The sequence below is a fragment of the Alligator sinensis genome, unplaced genomic scaffold (genome assembly GCF_000455745.1).
Source record: "Alligator sinensis unplaced genomic scaffold, ASM45574v1 scaffold1451_1, whole genome shotgun sequence".
NCBI classification, from domain to species: Eukaryota; Metazoa; Chordata; order Crocodylia; family Alligatoridae; genus Alligator; species Alligator sinensis.
This window is the reverse complement of record NW_005842351.1, coordinates 850,055-867,918: the sequence shown is the minus strand read 5'-3', so window position 1 is coordinate 867,918 and position 17,864 is coordinate 850,055. Positions and strand designations below refer to the sequence as shown.

Genomic DNA, 17,864 nt, shown 5'->3' with positions numbered 1-17,864 from the left:
CTGCCATATGGGCACTCTCCATTTCTTTTAGCATTTCAGGGGCAAGAGATAATGAAAGCAAGCAGAGGTTTTGTAAGGATTTTAAAAACCTCATTTGTTTTAGTTAGTCCCTAGCTTGCATAGGGACATAGGACTGGAAGGGGTCTGGAATGCAATCCCCTTCTGCCTCTAGGCCCCCACTGTAGAATCCCTTTCATAAACTGATCGAGCTCCGTCTAAAAAATAATAATATTTTGCTGCCTCTGTTGCTTCAAGTTCCCCTCTCAGTCTCATGAGCATTCTTTGGGCTGGTGTCAGTCCTCTATGGAGGTCAGGATTCTGTCTGTCCGTCTGCATATAGTTTATACGCTGGAGCATCTCTCTCTTTCCTCCTCTGTCCAGCCCATTTTATGTAGTTTCTCTCTCTTTCAAAATATCTTGTGATAGACTTGGTATTTTGAAAGCTTTCATTCCATTTGTCAGGTGAATCTCTAAACAGCCTCCATTCCCAGATCTCAGATATGAAAAACTGGTTTACCCTGGGAAGTAGCCAACACTTTGGCCAATGGTACTTCACCCACATTTAATGACCCCAATTGTTAGCCCAGTGCCAGGTGAAGGAACTTCTCCCGTCACTTCTTGTGAGTTTCAGGTCAATATGGACGCAAAAGGACATCGGAGAAGACAGCCACATCCCACACTCAAACAAAATTTGCAGTCTGACAGGCACATACAAAGAATCCCCAGTACGGAATAAAATGTGCTTGCTGTACATTGACAGATTTCCCCCAGTTGTCACAACTAATTTTTCATCTTGCTGGTGAAGAAGCACGTTCTTTCCTGGCAGCAGAAAGCATTTTGCAATGTGTTTTTTCTACAAGGTAAATACTGTTTTTTCAGTTGTGAATTCTCCTCATGGAACTCCTCTTTAAGAAAAAGCTGAAATGTTGAGGACTCATAAGAAGCGGCCAATTTAATCCCCTGCTCAGCACAAATATGTTTTGTTCAGTAGAGTTCAGTCAAGGCATCCAGGCTTATAAAATGGCCTGATAATGGGCTTTGAGGGGTTGTTTACATAAGGGATTTTAGAGAAATGAGAAAACAGAGAGGCTCTTCAGGAAGAGTTTTATATGGGGGAAATAGGAAACGTATGTGTGAACTTTGATTCCTGGTTCCAACACAGAAATGGAATAACTCCTAAACAATAAGAACAGCAGCCATTTCAGTGAAAAACCCTCCTCTTCCATCTAATGGTAGAACCCTTCCTTTCAAACCAATTGTTTAACCTACACTCTTAATGGCTTGGAGAGAATAGCAATAGAGAAAGCAAATGATAATGTCATTATGACTTTTGATTAGAATCACTTGAAAAGACTGCTATAGGTCTTGTTCTTACTGCAGAATAAGAATGTGGGTTGTCTAACTTATGCTGATTTCAGCCTTCTTATTTTGCTATAATGCATATGATGTGCCACTCATTTCCTGAAGCTGAGCTGAGCTGCAGTATTCCAGTTGCTTTTTATTGGATCATATGTGTCCAGTATTTTAGAATGGACTGTCATTACAAATCCATATTTTAAATTATGGCACTCGGCTAGCATTGCTATTTAAGATAGTAAACTATAACTCATTTCCACTGTATTAATGAAACTCCTGTAACATTTGGCTAGAATCTGGAATGGGCTTCCAAGAGAGGTGGTACTATCACCTAACTAGGAGGTCTTCAAGAGGAGGCTTGATAGTCACCTGGCTGGGGTCATCTGACCTTTGTCCTCTTTCCTGCCAGGAGCAGGGGTTCAGACATGATGATCCATTGTGGTCTCTTCTGACTCTACAATCTATGAATTTAGGAAAGAAAAACAAGAAACATGTTTTGTGTCATGTTCTGTACAGAAACTTTAATTCCAAACTCTGAAGGATTTGAATGCATTTTATTACTAACCTAAAGAAAAGGGGTTTTGAATTGTTCAAATACATTTGAACATAGCACACTGCATTTTTAGATAGTGTCCAACAAATAACTGTCCACTTGGCAGGAAGACGCATAGACCAAATGCTGTAATTCCCACAAGGAAGCATAATTCTGTTATGAAGTATTTACAACAGTGAGCTTGGAAGTCCAACAATAGGTTTTATTGTTAATAGGTTGTTTTTAGTGTCTTTTATTGGCTGATTCATTCTTAATGCTAATAGTCTGAGTCACCTAATAGTCAAGTGAAAATCAGTGCTTGAAGTTGTTTTAACATTTTTTCAGGTAACATAATGATCATTCTGTCATAATTGATTAAATAGAACATGTGGTGATAGGCACAAACTTGCAAGGTGCAGAGTTCTTTGAGACTTAGTTGAACTTTTCCCTTCCCATGACCCTCCAATAATCTTTATCTCCTTTTTTTCTCAGGATCCTTAAAGTTTCCCTATGTCTCTATTAGCCTAGACCTTCTTGAGGAATTAAGTTAGCTCCCAACTTGTGCTCATCCAATAGGCCACCCTCCCTAGAAATATTCCCATTCTTTGAAAGGGCCTTGCAGTTAAAACAATCCCGCTGTTAGGCCCTGTTTGACAATTAATACAAATTGTGTACATTCTAGAACCATAACTCTTGCTAAGCAATGGAGATTGACAATCTTAACCAGTAGCCAAGTGTGGGGTGGAGAGATGAACTCCAGGGAAGCAATGGTCAGAAAAGTCAGATTGCTATGAAAGGGAATGTGCTTTTAGGTTTATATATATATATATATATATAATACCATTTCTTGTCCTTTGCTATAGTGTTGGCAGGTAAGGTACGTACAGACATTCAGGGTGGTTAGGGGAAGTTGATTTAAAATGGCCACCTCATGTAAGGTAAGTTGGGATGGGGAGGGCTAGTGGCGGGGCTTAGGCAGATCACAGGGGCAAACAGGCTCCAGGGTAGGATTGGACCGGGGGGCAGGCAGGGACAATGAGAGGAATCAGTTGGATCAGAGTGTACGCAGAATCTTTAGGTGGGACTGGGGGAGCTGGCAGAGTCTGCAGGGGGGGATCAGGGGATTGGGGTGGTAGGTAGGGTCTGTGAAGGGGTTGGTAGACTCTGGGAGGGTTTCATGGGATCAAGGTGAGGGGGCTTGGGAGGTTGTGGGAGCTCTCTTCACCACCCCCAGGACCAGGAGCAATTTTTAGCCCCCAAAACAAACAACCCCCTCCCCCAGTGAATCAACCCCCCAATCCTGCTTACCTCTCCCCCCATGCTGACTTGCTTCCTTGGCTCAAGGCACTGGTGAATACTGGTAACGCGAGCTTGTGTAATGGGGGCTTTGGCAAGCTTAGGATGGGGAGGGAGCTGACTGGTCTGCTGGGGGCAGTTGTCCATCTGGGGATGGGGACAGCTCAGGGAGGAGGTAGGAAAAGCACAGTCCTGGGGCTGTGGCCAGTAGCCAGCTTTTCTCAGCCCTGGAGCTGCACTGGGAATTATACAGAAGTTCAGGACAGTTAGATTGGTCTGAAAATGGCCAACCCCATCTAAATTAGACCACCTTGGGGGTAGGGTTAATTTAAATCAGGTCTGCTTTTTTCAACCAGTCTAATTATACTGAACTTTTGTACAGTTCACACTTAGATCAACCTAACTAGGGATCTAAGTGTAAGGTCTACACCTGGGCAAACTATGTTAGATCAGATGGACATTTTTAACATGATCTAGCTTGCCCCTAACCTCCCTGAACATCTGTATACACTGTTAGTGAAGAAAGGGAAGTTTTCTGCTTTGAAATGTCTTGGTCAGAAGTGGCAAAAGTGGTTATTTCTTTGACATACAGCCATCACTACAAAACCAGCTAGCTGCCTGTGTAGCTTTGATCTAGTAGCTAGCCCCAAATGTTTGAATTTCATTTCTAGGTCCATTAGTTTTTAATGCCTTTTTCCCAAGACTCTTTCACAGTTTTACATTGCACAGTGGCTAGAATACTCTGTAAAATAACCCTTTTGATACATAAAATTAAAGCACCATGGCATTTCTGTATGTCTATGGATATACAAGTACCTGCCAGTCTAAAAAATTACTAATTTTTCAACCTTATACTTTATCATAATATAAGGTGTAATGATACAATAGAAGTTTAGAGATGATGAGCTCCAAATGCTAAACTTTTTCACTGGGGTGTAGGTTGTAGCCATGTTGGTCTAAGGACATAGGCAGACAAGGTTCCTTGGGTGAATCTGATATCTTTTATTAGACCAACCCAAACTTTTTCACTAGTATTCACCCGTAGGTTGGATACTACAAAATGTTGCCCATAAAGATGTGTTCCTATAAATATCACAGATTTGCTCTGATGGGATACACAATGCCCTTATATTCACTCTACACCTTTTGTACAAGGAAATCTAGCTATTAAGAATCTTTGTAGAATGAGAAAGTGTCACAAATTCCCTGGGAAAATTCAGCCTCATGTTTGTGCCAGAAGTGTTAGTAACACTCTTTGTAGGACTGACAGCAGAAAGAACATTGCATCACTCTGGTGACATTTTGTTGTGTTTTTCTTTATGATGGCACACAAACTTCCCAGAGATCATGCCCCAGTTTGATGGGTACTTGTGTATTGATGCAATCAAATAGTAACTCAAAGAGCTTACAATCTAAACTAAATTTGCCTGTAGTATGAGCATAAGGCCTATATTCTGCTTAGACACATTGAAAGGCATAAGTGATAAATTTTGTCCAAGCAGTACAATCAGCCAGTTGCAAAAAAGGAAGTTCTTGGAGCAAATATTCTGTAAGTCCCTGGATAAATTATATCCTTGTGAGACATTAAGAGGGGGAAAATGTTGGTCAAGCAATATCTTTCTGCTATGGCTTTGGTTTAGTGATTTTTTTTTCATGTTGTATTGTGTTTATAGTTAACAGAAAGGATGCTAGTTAAGCGGAAGGGTGCCTAAAACTGCCCATGAGAGTCCTTATTATGTGGTAGGTTTTTTTTAATTAAAAAAAAATATCGAAGAATAAAAGTTACCAAATAAGTTTGAAGTTTCACATAACTCTCCTTGAATTTAGAAAGACTTGCATGTAAAATATATGTATATATTAAGGAGAGAATATACAAAAACAATAAGAAACACAAGAAGCCTAGTGTTTAAACATTCTGAGAGTTAAATTCTTGAAGACAAATAGCCAGGCCCTGAGCTTGGAATTTGTTGCCTCTTATGTTGGTCCAGAATCTGACTCTGAGGCTATTAGCAGAGGGAAGGGTCATATTATTAAGATGAGAAGTTTAGCAGTTAAAAGACACAGAGTGAACTTTTGGCACTTCCTTAGACTTTCTACATACTTTTGAATAAGTCATATAACTTCTCTGTGCTTGGTTTCTTCTTTAGTTGTGAAATTTAGCCTCATTCATGTTTGTAGGCTCTGAGATCCTCTGTCAAGCATGACAATGTTACAGTGAGTTATTGTTAAATATTTGATTGTAACACAAATTAATTTATTTGATCTGGTTTCTCATGGCAAATGCTGGTGATAGTTACTGAATATTTTCTAAACATATCACTTTGGTTAAATAATCTAAATTATTAAATTAATAAAGTGGAAGTCTTAGTCAGGTTGGGAATTAAGCATATTTGCAAGTTTTACCAGTCAGTCTTATTCTTAAGTGACTCTGTAAAGGCAACATAATTTAGCTCTATATTTTGTTTGTATGTTCCATGTCCTGGCTAGAACATCTGTTGGATTTATAAATAAACCTTTCATATTGGGAGCTGAAGGTCTAACTGGGTTTTTATCTTGTTATATGACATCCCCACTCTCTTCCAACCATACCATAGGAAGGTAAATAAAAGATATCACCCAAAGAAATCATTGCCTCTCGCTGTGGACCATCACAGTTACAACATCACTCTTACACTACCATCTTCATTAACAAAACTTGTCTTGAACAAGATTGCCTAAGTACATTTCATGAAAAAATTGCCCCTGTATTTAGAACCTAGTTTCAACTTCTGTTGGTGGTATGTAACTCGCAAGGGAATCCTGCCCACCCTAACATAGCTGGGTTGGATGTGCTCTGGTAACAAAAGTAAAAATTCAGATTTATTTTTATTCCTAAGACTCCATTTCCACAGCGCTACCTTGAAGAATCAATTTTTACTTTCAGGAAACTAAGTTTGAAAATTGAGTTCAAGAAGGGATATAAATTATAAGGTAGTATGTACAATTTCACTAGGCAGCTGTACTTCTAATATATCCAGGAATATGAAATGAATCCAAACTGAACAAATATTAGGCTGTGTATTTATCTTGGAACCCATTTGACATTTTAATTTTTTATTTAATTGCCGGGAGAGAACTTTGCTAAATTTATAGTTCATTATCCCGTACTAGTGGTTATATAGTTAATTCTCTTGCTCTCCCAGAGAAGTGGTATGCTCCAAAATGTATTGCTAATTTTGTTCTTTGTTTTCACTGTGAATTTCGAGTGCAAATCTAGAAATATACCTACTTGAAAATTTAATGTTAAGGGTTTTATCTAGTTTGTCAGTAACACATCCTGTATTTTTTTCCTTACGTAGAATCATCTTCATATGCCAGAATGATGTCTGGATTTTCAAATTCGTTACATCTGTGGTTGTGAACTTGTCTGCCAGTCAACCCTGAATCAGAAATGCATGGAAGGATGGTGTCATGGAGATAAAAAGTAATTCAGAACAAGATATTTGTTTAAACGTTACATATGCAAAAATGATTAAAATAAAATCTTATGTCAGCATGAATAGTCAAGGTTTCCTGTATTTTCCTGAGATGAGGTATATAGTGTTTCTATCACAATTTACTTCAAAAATAATCAAGCCACAGTCAGGCTTTCTGATCCCAGGAGAATTTCTCCCACAGTGAAATTCAGCGAATAATGAGAGAGTCTAGGGGTGGCATAATGCTCAACTGTGCAGGATTATCCTAAACATTATTGTTTGCTTGTGACCTGGAAAGAACTGGAAGAGATGTAGGAATGACAAAATCAGACCCTGGAAAAGAAAGGAGAAACTAGTATTGTCCTCTAGCAACCACTTTGGCTATTTAAAGAGTGCATGGTCTCATAAAGAAGTCTCCTTCATTTATTCTCAGTTAGAGGAAGGAAGTTTGACTACTGTTGTGATAGGGAACCAGTCTGGCTCAGAGGTTAGAGTTTGTAGTGTAGGGCAAAAGATGTCTGTCATATTTGTAATGATGTGTGGCTTTAGATAAGACACCAAGTTAAATTTGGATAGCTGTAAGCATGTAAGTCAGTGGAGTATACATTTTAATTTTTATCTCTTCCTCAAACTCTCCTTGCAGTGATAGAAGTCTCTATAGCTGTAGAAATTCAAAATAGTGTTATTTAAGAGGGGCATAAAGATAAATATAGGAGAGAGAAAAATCTCTCTTTCTGAGGAAATGCAGTCATGAGTCTAAAACACAAGGCCAAAGAAAAAGGGATGATTCACATCTCCTTAACCTAACCACTCCTCACATATACATGTAAATACCAAAAGCTGACCATAAGACCCTAAGAGATGGAATACATAGTAGCTGCAGAATACAATAGCATTGGGAAATGTCATGATTTAACTACATTTTATGAATTAACTACATAACCCAGAAATGAAGTTAAAACTTCCTAATAACATAGAACTATGTGAAGCTCAGTAGTTTGAATTTAAAGGGCTTCATGCAAACTCATTATTTATTTATTTTTACTTCTCATAGTTTCACACTGCTTAAGTTAAAGTTTCAGATTTCTATAATAAAATAATTTGGCATGTATAATTATAGGTTGAACATTTGTTATGGCCTTTCTTATTTGTATGGTATTTGGAAGTATGGCATAATAGTAGAGTAAGTACATTCTTGCTAAATCTCTTGTTGCCAACTTTTGAGAGAGACGTTAATTATTGATATCTTATTTAATTTCTTTCAAACAAACAGCAAAAAAACCCAACCCAAAACAAAACAAGAAAGCACAGAAAAAACAAATCAAAACCACTTGAACTGGAAGATCAACTGGATACGGTATTAAAGCATCTGCTGTGTTCAGCTCAGGGAAGTGAAGTCAACAAAAGTGAGCATCACACTAAACAAAAGACCTTCTCAGTTCCTCAAGTCCCCCTGTGTAAAGTAGAGAGAGAGCATTCATGGAACATTGTATTCTTAATGGAAACAACTGGAAAGAAAAAGAATTTGAGCAAAAATAATAAAACTCTGCCAAGTGCTGGAGAGGCCCCTGCTAATATCTCTACCATCCTGCCTTCAAAACAGGTTGCAACATCCAGTGTGTCAAATCTTCCCACAGTTTTGCCAGCAATAGTGAGTGCAGATTCCATAATAAAAACAGGCACTGGGAAGAGGAGACCAGGCACAGTAATATTATCAAAACGGTCAAGTACTTCAAGCATGTCTCAGAGTCAATTGAAACGACCAGTCATTCCACCAAGGAGACCTGGCTTTAAGGTGTGCTATATCTGTGGGAGAGAATTTGGGTCACAATCTCTGGACATCCATGAGCCCAAATGCTTGGAGAAGTGGCATATTGAAAATGAGAAATTACCAAAGCATCTCAGAAGACCAGTGCCCAGTAAACCTCAGGCTCTAACTGGTGGTTCCTATGATATTAATGCCACAAATGAAGTGGCATACCAAAGTGCTCAGGCCCAGCTTATGCCTTGTTGTAACTGTGGACACAGTTTCCTTCCTGACCGTCTCTCTGTGCACCAAAGGAGTTGCAAATCAAAGGACGGTGGTCTGGGCCCTTCATGCTCCAATACCACTAGATCTGTGAGAGGTCCTAGCTCTGGCCTTGCAGCACGCAACAATCAATCTAGTAAATGTGAACAAAAAGGTGGGGCTGCACCAGCCATACCAGACAAGGTAAATTATTAAACATCTGATCTGTGATTCTTTCGATAATAGACACCTGACATATTAAAGATTCATAAATTCTCATCACACCCTAATTTCAAAGCCATCTGCTTTCAGAGAGGTCTTTTTGCTGCAGATGCTTCCCAGACGAGCAATGAGTGGAGAGGAATACTGTGTGCATATGGGAAAATCACAGAATTTTCAATCCTTTTTCTTCCTCTTTTCATCTTTCCTGTTAAAACAAGACATTTAAGTTCCTACTTCCTACTTCCCTGTGGGGAACTACAAGAGACCAGCATCTGTTAGGATTCTATTGTGCTACTTTAAGGCGGATTTGCATTTTCTAGCATGTTTAAACAGATATCAAATTTTTTTGTATTCAATTAATGTGAACCATAATGTTTCCTTATCCTTTAATCATTTCAGCTGTTTTACATTACTCTGCATTAATTCACTGGAGCTCATATGTTCAAAGCCAGCAACTCGGAGCATAACAAACAAATAAGTACACAGATTGCACAGTTTTTCCACTGAAATTGATGCAGGAAACAAGATTGACAGGGCCAATTCCTATTAGCAAAACCCTACATGAACACTGATAAAATAGCTAGGATTCTTTGTTTGTTTGTGTGTGCGTTTCTGCATCCTCTAAGGTTTGATTTAAAAAAATAAGAGTTAGACTTGTTGGTTCATGGTGAGGCATCAAAATAAAGGACCTAATCCTTCATGGGACTTGGTTTCCTAAATGCTTCCCTCATTTCTGAAAGTATGATTTAGCAGTCTTACAGACTAGAACCAAATGGACCTGGTAAACACACACACGAGATTTATATGGAATTTAGGCATCTAAGTCAAAACATTCACCCCTTCCAGCAGCTGCAAAACTGCAGAGGTGCCTAGACTCATTAGTCACCTACATTCTGGACTGAAAAATCTTTTGGAACCTAGCCTTGAGCTACTGTGAATGCTCAGAAGTGGTTCACGTGTTGATCACCCAGTTATACAACTGCCATCTCTGTTTGCTGTTACCTAAATTGTTATGGGAGGTACCTGAAGTCAGCCTAAGTTCTCCTACTTCCTGGGTGAGTTCTCTATGTGGCAATTGGGCAAAAGGTGGGCAGCAACATCACCATTGCCAGCCATATTCAAGACTAGGGAAAAAAGTTGCAGTGCTTCATAATGAACTCAACTTAGCTGTGCTGTCAAATGGGTTGACAGGTCTAATCAGGGCACTCTGAATCTCAAGATTATAGAAGTTTCTCCTTTGCAGCCCTGAGTCAGATACCTGGACTAAGTACAGGCAGTCAAAAAGCCCAAGGATTAATTGATTCAGTCTTTGCAGGTTAGTCGAAGCTGCAAAGATTGAACCAATAAGCAAATGAACAGATACTCACTTTTGATTCAGAAATTGCAGCCACATGCCTTCAGTGGCTCAGGCCAGAAGCCAGGGTGCACTAGAGCATGGCTCTGTAACAAACAGCCAGCATGGGCTGTTATTTGCTTCCTCTTCCTACTGCCCCCAAGGTCTCTGGGATTTGCAGTCCAGAATCACAGCAGCAGGACTCTGCATGGTTACTCATCACTTCCTTTTCCTGCTTCCAGGTGCCTCTGGGATTTGTAGTCTGCAGTCACAGTCAGCGGCATAGGCAACTGGTGCCTCCTGGGCCGATCTCATCGACTGGTGGGGTGGGGATCTCCTGCAACTGATCTTGCTGACCCAAAAGCACCAGCAGTGCTCCCAAAAGTGGCAGTGGTGCTTCTCCTGGTGTCCCCACTCCCCAGCTGGAGCTCACGGGGGGGGGCACCAGTGCTCCCACCTGACTCCCTACCCATCATCTAACCAGGAAGTGCTGGCTGTCAGGGGGTGCACCAGCACACTCAGGGGATGCATGTGCACCCCCGAACACCCCCTACGCATCACCACTGGTCAGCAGTAAGTTTCACAGAGCAGGGCAGGACAAGGCAGCTCTGTACTTGGGGGAAGGGAAGTTTAACCTTCCTCCCTGGCCCCAGACCCCAGCCAGGGTTTGCCAGGGGTGAGGGAGGAAGGGTAGAAAAGGGAGCCAGCCCTAATTGCTAGGGAGCAGAGAGGTGGGGCCAGCCCTGCTTTCTGGAACAGATAGCCCAGCCCAGGTCTGCAAAATGCTGGGGAACTCTGATTTAACTTGAACCAGGAAGGGGTGTGAAACAGAAGTTTCATAAACTTGTTTGACCTAAATCAGTTAAGTCTGATACCACATTCAACCAGGTTTATCTTAAACCAGTTTCAGCTATTTTAAACTGGTTTATGTGCACTGACCTTCTATTCTGTTACAGTTTCTGATCACTTAAACCGGTCTATGTGTAACTTCTGTCCCTAGTCCTGGGGTCTAAATTCATAGAAAATTAGGGTTGGAATGGACGTCAGGACATCAGCTAGTCAAACCCTCTGCTCAAAGCAGGAACATTCCCACCTAGATCATCCCAGCCAAGCTTTATCTATCCAGGTCTTAAAAATCTCCAAGGATGGAGACTCCACAACCTCTCTGGATAGTCTATTGCAGTGCTTTATTACCCTCCTAGTGAGAAAATTTAGGTAAGGTATTAGGGAAAACTTCCCTTGCCACAACTTGAGACCATTGCTCCTTGCTCTGTCATCCATCACCACTAACAACAGCCTAGCTCCATCCTCTTTGAAACCACCCTTCAGGTAGCTGAAGGCTGCTATGAAGTCCCTCCTCAGTCTTCCCTTCTCCAAACTAAATAAGCCCAGTTCCCTCAGCCTCTCCTTATAAGTTATGTTCCCCAGTCCATAACCATCTTTGTTGCCCTCTCTCCAATTTGTCCACAAGGTTTCTTGGAGGAGAGAGGGTGGGGGCAAAACTGGACACAGTACTCCAGGTGTGGCCTCACCAGTGCCAAATAGAAGGAAAAAAATCACTTCCCTCAATCTGCAGGCAATGCTTCTACTAATGCAGCCTAGTATGCTGTTAGCCTCCTTGGCAACAAGGGCACACTGTTATCTCATCTTCAGCTTATTGTCCCCTGTAATTCCCAGGTCCTTTTCTGCAGACACGCTCCATTTCCTATTGGTTTGCTGTAGGCACTTCCCCACTAAGTACCTTGGTGTTCTGGCTCACTTTTATGTCTCCCTGTTCACTGTATAGAATGTCTAGGCACTTAATTGATTGAATCACACGCCTTAGATGCGAGGCATCTAAGTGGGGCATCTACAAAGCTGACGTGGACTGGCCCTAGATCATTTAGGCCTGCAAATGGAGCAACATTTAATAGCCTTTAAAATCAGAGCTTAACCTGTATTTGCCTTAGGCCCTGTGTTGTAAGAGCATTTCCTTAATTTGTAGGGGTGTTGTGAGGACACGAGTATATTGATTGTGAGATGCTCAGATATTGTAGTAACTGGGGCCAATTAAGATCATAAGATTCATTGGTGTATCAGGCCCACTTCACAACAGGGTTTCTCTGTATCATGATCAAGTGGCATAAGACATATAAGTAATGCAAATATTACATTGTATGTATCGAACAGAGAAAAGTATGCATTCTCATTGTATTCCATTCACCTTGTAGCTTGTATCATTCTGAAATGCAGTGTAACTGTACAATTAAAGATGCTATTACAATACATATGAGTGAAGAATGCTAAGTTAGCTCTTGGATGTTACTATATATTTGTAAAGAAAAAAGAAAGGATAGGTGTTTTTTAATATCAGAAAAGAAGAAATATCTGTATTTCAGTTCTGTAGGGGGAAAATTGTTTAAAGTATATCGTGGTACAGAAAGTGAACATCTCACTCTCCTGTCCAGCAGATTACTTGTGCTGACTTGACATAAGTTATTACTGTTTTTGTACTCCTTGGACCATTGCAGAACAAATGGGGCCAAGATGAACTGAAGTGGATTCTTTTCTTTCTTGGCACCACCACTAACAGCATTGCTTAGCTTGGTCAGTTAGAGCTGTTCAACCCCAGTGGCATTAGTTGCGGTAGTACAGAGCATAGGTAGGACTGACTGTAGTTTATTCTGTAGAACCTTATTATTAGTGATGACACACATGCATGCCCACAGAGCCTACTTGCATTTTCAAACATGAGGCTGAGTTCTAGCCACTGGGGAAAAAAATCTTGTATTTGTAAATTGGTACCTTCAACACAGAAATTTTGAAGGGCAATGAAAGTATTTTTAAATTTATGGAGCCATTATTCTATATATAAATCTGCACTTTAGAAGCAGAGATGGGAATGGATCAATTTAGAAAGCAGAGCATGGATGTGCTAGATGGCATCAAGATAGCAAAAAGATTGCAAAAGAAATACATCATCTACAGAGCTGGCCTTTCAAGCAAGTACTTTTGTTTACCTAACTAGTTCCTCTTCAGTTTGCTACTAAGGGGCATGTGTATACATGCAATTAATGCAAACCAATAAACTCCGGAGAACAATATGTGCCTGAATATGTGCCTGAGAGCAATAAACTCCAGAACAATAAACTCCAGAGTCTATTGCCATTTGAACTTGTGCCCAGGCCTGCAGCACATTTGGCCAAGTTAGATCAGCCCTGGCTGGCAGCAGGCCCCCTCAGCTCAACCTGCTACAGAGGGACTGGCTGGGGCATTCAGCATGGAGCTAGCTGGTCAGCAGCCCCTGCACTAAAGCACCCTCATGCCCCAGCCAGCTGTGTCACTGTCTACACATGTGCTGCTGCTGCAAAGTTTTTTACTCTGCAGCAGGACAGTACTTGTCATTTATGTGCAAAGAAAATTAGTTTACTCCAGCCTAATAGGGGCACACATGTAGACTCCAAGATGTTTAATGCAAAGCTAATTAATCTACTGCACAGTAAACGTCTCGAGTAGATGTGACCAGTGAAAAATATATTAGGAGTAAATAAATGGTGGCTGATTATATAATATCAAACTTCTTTGCTCCCAGGAGGATGTGTGTTGGGTAGGCAGCAAGAGTAGTTTGGCAAATACACTATACAGTCAGAATCCTGGATTAATTCAAGGGACTGCATCCAAGCATGTCCGCTTGGGGGAATGCTGCTTTAGGGCACATCTTTGGGGTAGAAAGAAGGGGGAGATGAAGAGAACAACACCAGGTTTTAGTGACATTCTTGGTAAGGAAAATTATTCTAGAGAGCCTGCTAGTATAAGGATGAGTGGGCAAGTTGGGTACAAATCAGAGGCTCTTCCTAAAGTGGGGGAGGGGAGCATACCAGAATAAAGCAGGGGGCATCTCCTGTTCTCACTATCTGTTCCCCTCTTTCTCTACCTTCTGCATCTGTCCTGCAGCTTCCAGCTCCATATTTAGTAGGGTGGAATCAGAGCAACAGCAGTAGCAGACGGGGTGTGTGTAAGAGAGAGAGAGAGAGTGAAGGACATTCTGGGAAATGGAATTTCTGCTGCTGGGAGAAGATGTCACCTCATTTTTTGCCACTGAAAATCAGTGTTATTTTGGTTACTTGGCATGCATGTTGGTGGCAAAAAAGAGGGACCATCTCCCCCAGCAGCAGCAAACCTCCAGACACTTATTCGGTGCCACCACTGCTCCGCTTTCCCCACTGCTGGAATCTCCAGAGCTGAAGGCACTGCAAGGAAGCTGCAGAGTGGTGAGGAGCAACTGCCTAGGGTGCAGTACTGGCCAGTTATGCCTCTATATTTTAGTTCTGGGGCAAGCATTCATTTGAAGAATCTCAGGGCTCATCTAATTTTTGCCCTAAAGTCACTGGTCAAAGGGAGCCTTTACAACTGCTGCTGCTATCTGAGGTTTAGTGATCCTTGGTTTCACACCTTGCCCCTGGCCAGGCCTCTTGTGCTGATAATCAGATCAGAGCTGCTATAGGAAGTCTTTGCTACCTAGAGATTTTCTCACTAGGGACCCCTGTACCAGCTGATTACCATAGCTCTGTGGTTTCTTCGTAGCCCCAAAGTAGCACATAGAAACTAGGAGGAGCAGATGATGCGAGCCACCATTTCTACGCTAGTCCTGATTTTCTTCAGTTGGCATGTCTACACATTCATTAATGTGCCATAACTACAGCGCATTAAGTTTAGTACCTGTAATAACAGATACTAACTTAATGTGCCGTAATCAGCACTACTGCACAGTATTGCCAATGCAGTTATTTTGTGACACTAATGTGCAGTAGACTAATTCTACTGTGCATTAGCACATTTGCATGGCTTTTGTCATGATGCATTGATGTTTAGTAGAATTAATCTACTGTGAATTTAGCATCTCATTTAGACACTCCCAGCCTCTACCAAAGCATTCATACAACTCCAGATAAAGCCAGTTGGAATATTCAAGCCCCTGGGCTTGTTAGGCTACCATAGTTAAGGCACACCAGGTTTTGTAGCCAATAGCACTCCCAGCTGTCTTTGACTCCCCAAACTGAATGACCAGGTATCCATTTACAGCTGGGAATCCTGAAGATAGCTTTCAGTAGAGGTCAGAGTGAATCTTAAACTCACGCCTCTGGAGCAAAACACTTTACCTGGTATATTACTGCTTTTTTACTCCGAATGATGGCAAACAAGAATACAATGTATGGACTCAGTTGAATCAGTCAAGTCTAACTGTATGTAAAGCAAACAACAGCCTTTGCCTAACTGGCTTTCAGGAGTCAAATCAGTTTGGAGATTTCTATTCTTGCATACCATTTAGATTATATTGTAATGCATAGTATTACATTCTGTCATTTCATATCAAGGGACTGCCAACATTGAGTATTATATTCTTTAAACCAAGGTCTGAGCTAGAGAATGCACAACTCTTACTATGCAGATTAACAGTATCTGATATGAATGTTCTTTTCATAATTTCTTTTGCAACAGAAAGTGATAATTTTAATCCTAAAATCCTATAGTATCTATCTCTAGCATCTGGTGCTGCCATCTGCTGTTTTTGCCTATTGTAATATCTACCCACAAAATACAAATGTTAGCTATGTCTTTCTTCTGCAGTATCATACATCCTAACACAGAATCTGTTCTGTTACCTTTCTTTGTTCCAATAAAAACTTTACAGCATAACCTGCTCTAACACAACATTATTCACCCACTTAAAAAAAATTGAAACACCTTCAAATATCATGTATTTCCACATAGCATGCCCTGCTCCTGTCTTTTAAGTCAATAACTGACTTTCCATTAATTTCAACAGGAATAGATTTGGTCAGTTTGTTAGAAGTTATTTGTAAATGTAAAGACAAAAACGGTAAATAAGAATGGACAAAAAAAATCTTGAAAGAGCTTTATTAAGGAACTAGACATTTGCCCATCAGGAATGACAGGGGGTAGGGGGTAGGGACAGAGCGCCACCACCCACCACGCCGTGCCATTGCCACCTCCCAGGAGCAGGGGTGGGAACCTTCCCCACCATCCCCTCCAGCCCCCTCGGCCAGCACCCCGCACCATCGCCACCACCTCCAGGGAGCAGGGCTGGGGGGTGGTGAGGCCAGCAGTGCTGGCCTCATCTTTCTACTCTGTCCCCTCCATCCCTACCATCATCGTGGTGCTCCACTGCACCGCCACTGCTGCCTCCTGTCCAGAATGCTCTTGGAGCACTCTGATTGGTTGTTTCAGTAACCAGTCAGACTGCTCCAAGAGTGTTATGGACAGACAGACAGATGGACTAAGCCCATTATTATATTAGAATGTTATCATTGCAAGCAGTAGAAAGTCCCTTCTCTCTTCAACATACAGTCTTGTGGGTGCCTGTAGATGGGCTCGTTCACATTTTAATTAGAACGTATCAGAGCAGATTTGATTAATCAAGTCTGCTCCATGTTCTAATTAGAACGCCCCAGCATCGCCTCACTATCACATGTATTAAGCCCCTATGCATTTCAAAATGTCCATAGGGGTGGTTTATCTAAACCTCATTGAATAAGCTTTAGATAAAAGTGTCGTGTGGCCATTTTGAAATGCACAAGGGATTAATACATTAGTTCAACCCATAGTTAAAGCACATTTAAACAAGTCTCTATGGCCATGCCCCGGATATCCAGGGGTCAAAAAAACCCGTGGAAAAAAAAAGCCAAGCAGTGCACACAAGGGCAGCACTCCCTTGCAGCATAGAGAACATCTGAATGTACAGGATGCAGCACCACAGACGTGTCTGTGGCACCACATACCACATGACCACACTCATCCGGATGTGGCACATTAATCTTTGTGTTGACTTTTAACTCTAAGTGATTTTCTTAGTTTCTCTGCATTTTCAATCCTTATTGGTTCAATTCTTATTTGTTTTCCTTGTTCAAATGTCTCTACTTCTGTGTTATTTCAGTCTCCTACATTGTTTCTTGTTGCTTTGTCTCTATTTCTGTGTCACTTTCCATCTCCTATGTGTTTCTTGTTGCTTTGATGTTAGGTCTGTTTCCTTTGGTGAATCTAGTGATGCTGCTTCTTTTCTCCCCTTTACAATCTGCAAGTGTCGTCTCTTCCTTCTTAACACCTGCCCTTCCAGCATGACTACTATAAAGGATCTGGGAACTACTTGATGGGAAACTACTGCTTTTTGTTTCTACGTTTGTCCATCTGAAATATGCACTATATCTTTGTTGTGCAGTTGTGGTAACTCCCTGGAACCCATGTCATAGTTCCATTTTTGTTTGAGTTTGTTGATTTTTTTAAATGTTTTCATGTCTTGCTTTTCATTCTGATGAGCATCATCCACAAGATTTAGCATCTAGTTTTGAGTTTCCTGTTAAACAGCATTTCTGCTGGGGACAATTCTTGTTTCATGGGTGTTTCTCTGTAATTTAAGAGTGACAGGTAAACATCAGTGTGTGAATCTGTAGCTTTTCTCAACAATTTCTTCACTATTTGTACTCCATTTTCCACCAGACCATTGGATGTGGGTATTTATAACTTGGAGTGTTGTCACAGAATCCATATTTGTTTGCAAACTCTTTAAAATCAAGACAGTTGAATTAAGGTCCATTGTCTGTTCTTACAATTTGTGAAATCCCATAGATTCATAGATTCATAGATGTTAGGGTCAGAAGGGACCTC

General features: G+C 40.9%; 1 protein-coding gene across 4 annotated transcripts in view; it reads left to right on the top strand.

The window, feature by feature from the left end:
• LOC102381659 (zinc finger protein 474-like) overlaps positions 1–17,864 on the top strand; it is a 49,996-nt gene that overhangs the window by 9,451 nt on the left and 22,681 nt on the right. For 3 of the 4 annotated variants that reach the window (XM_025210467.1, XM_006029027.3, XM_025210466.1), the window contains exons 2-3: positions 6,523–6,647; positions 7,913–8,851. In XM_025210467.1, the coding sequence (XP_025066252.1) occupies positions 8,138–8,851 (714 nt within the window). In that variant the 5' untranslated portion in view covers positions 6,523–6,647; positions 7,913–8,137. The remainder of the gene's footprint in view (positions 1–6,522; positions 6,648–7,912; positions 8,852–17,864) is intronic. The other variant, XR_324478.3, reaches the window with a different exon arrangement.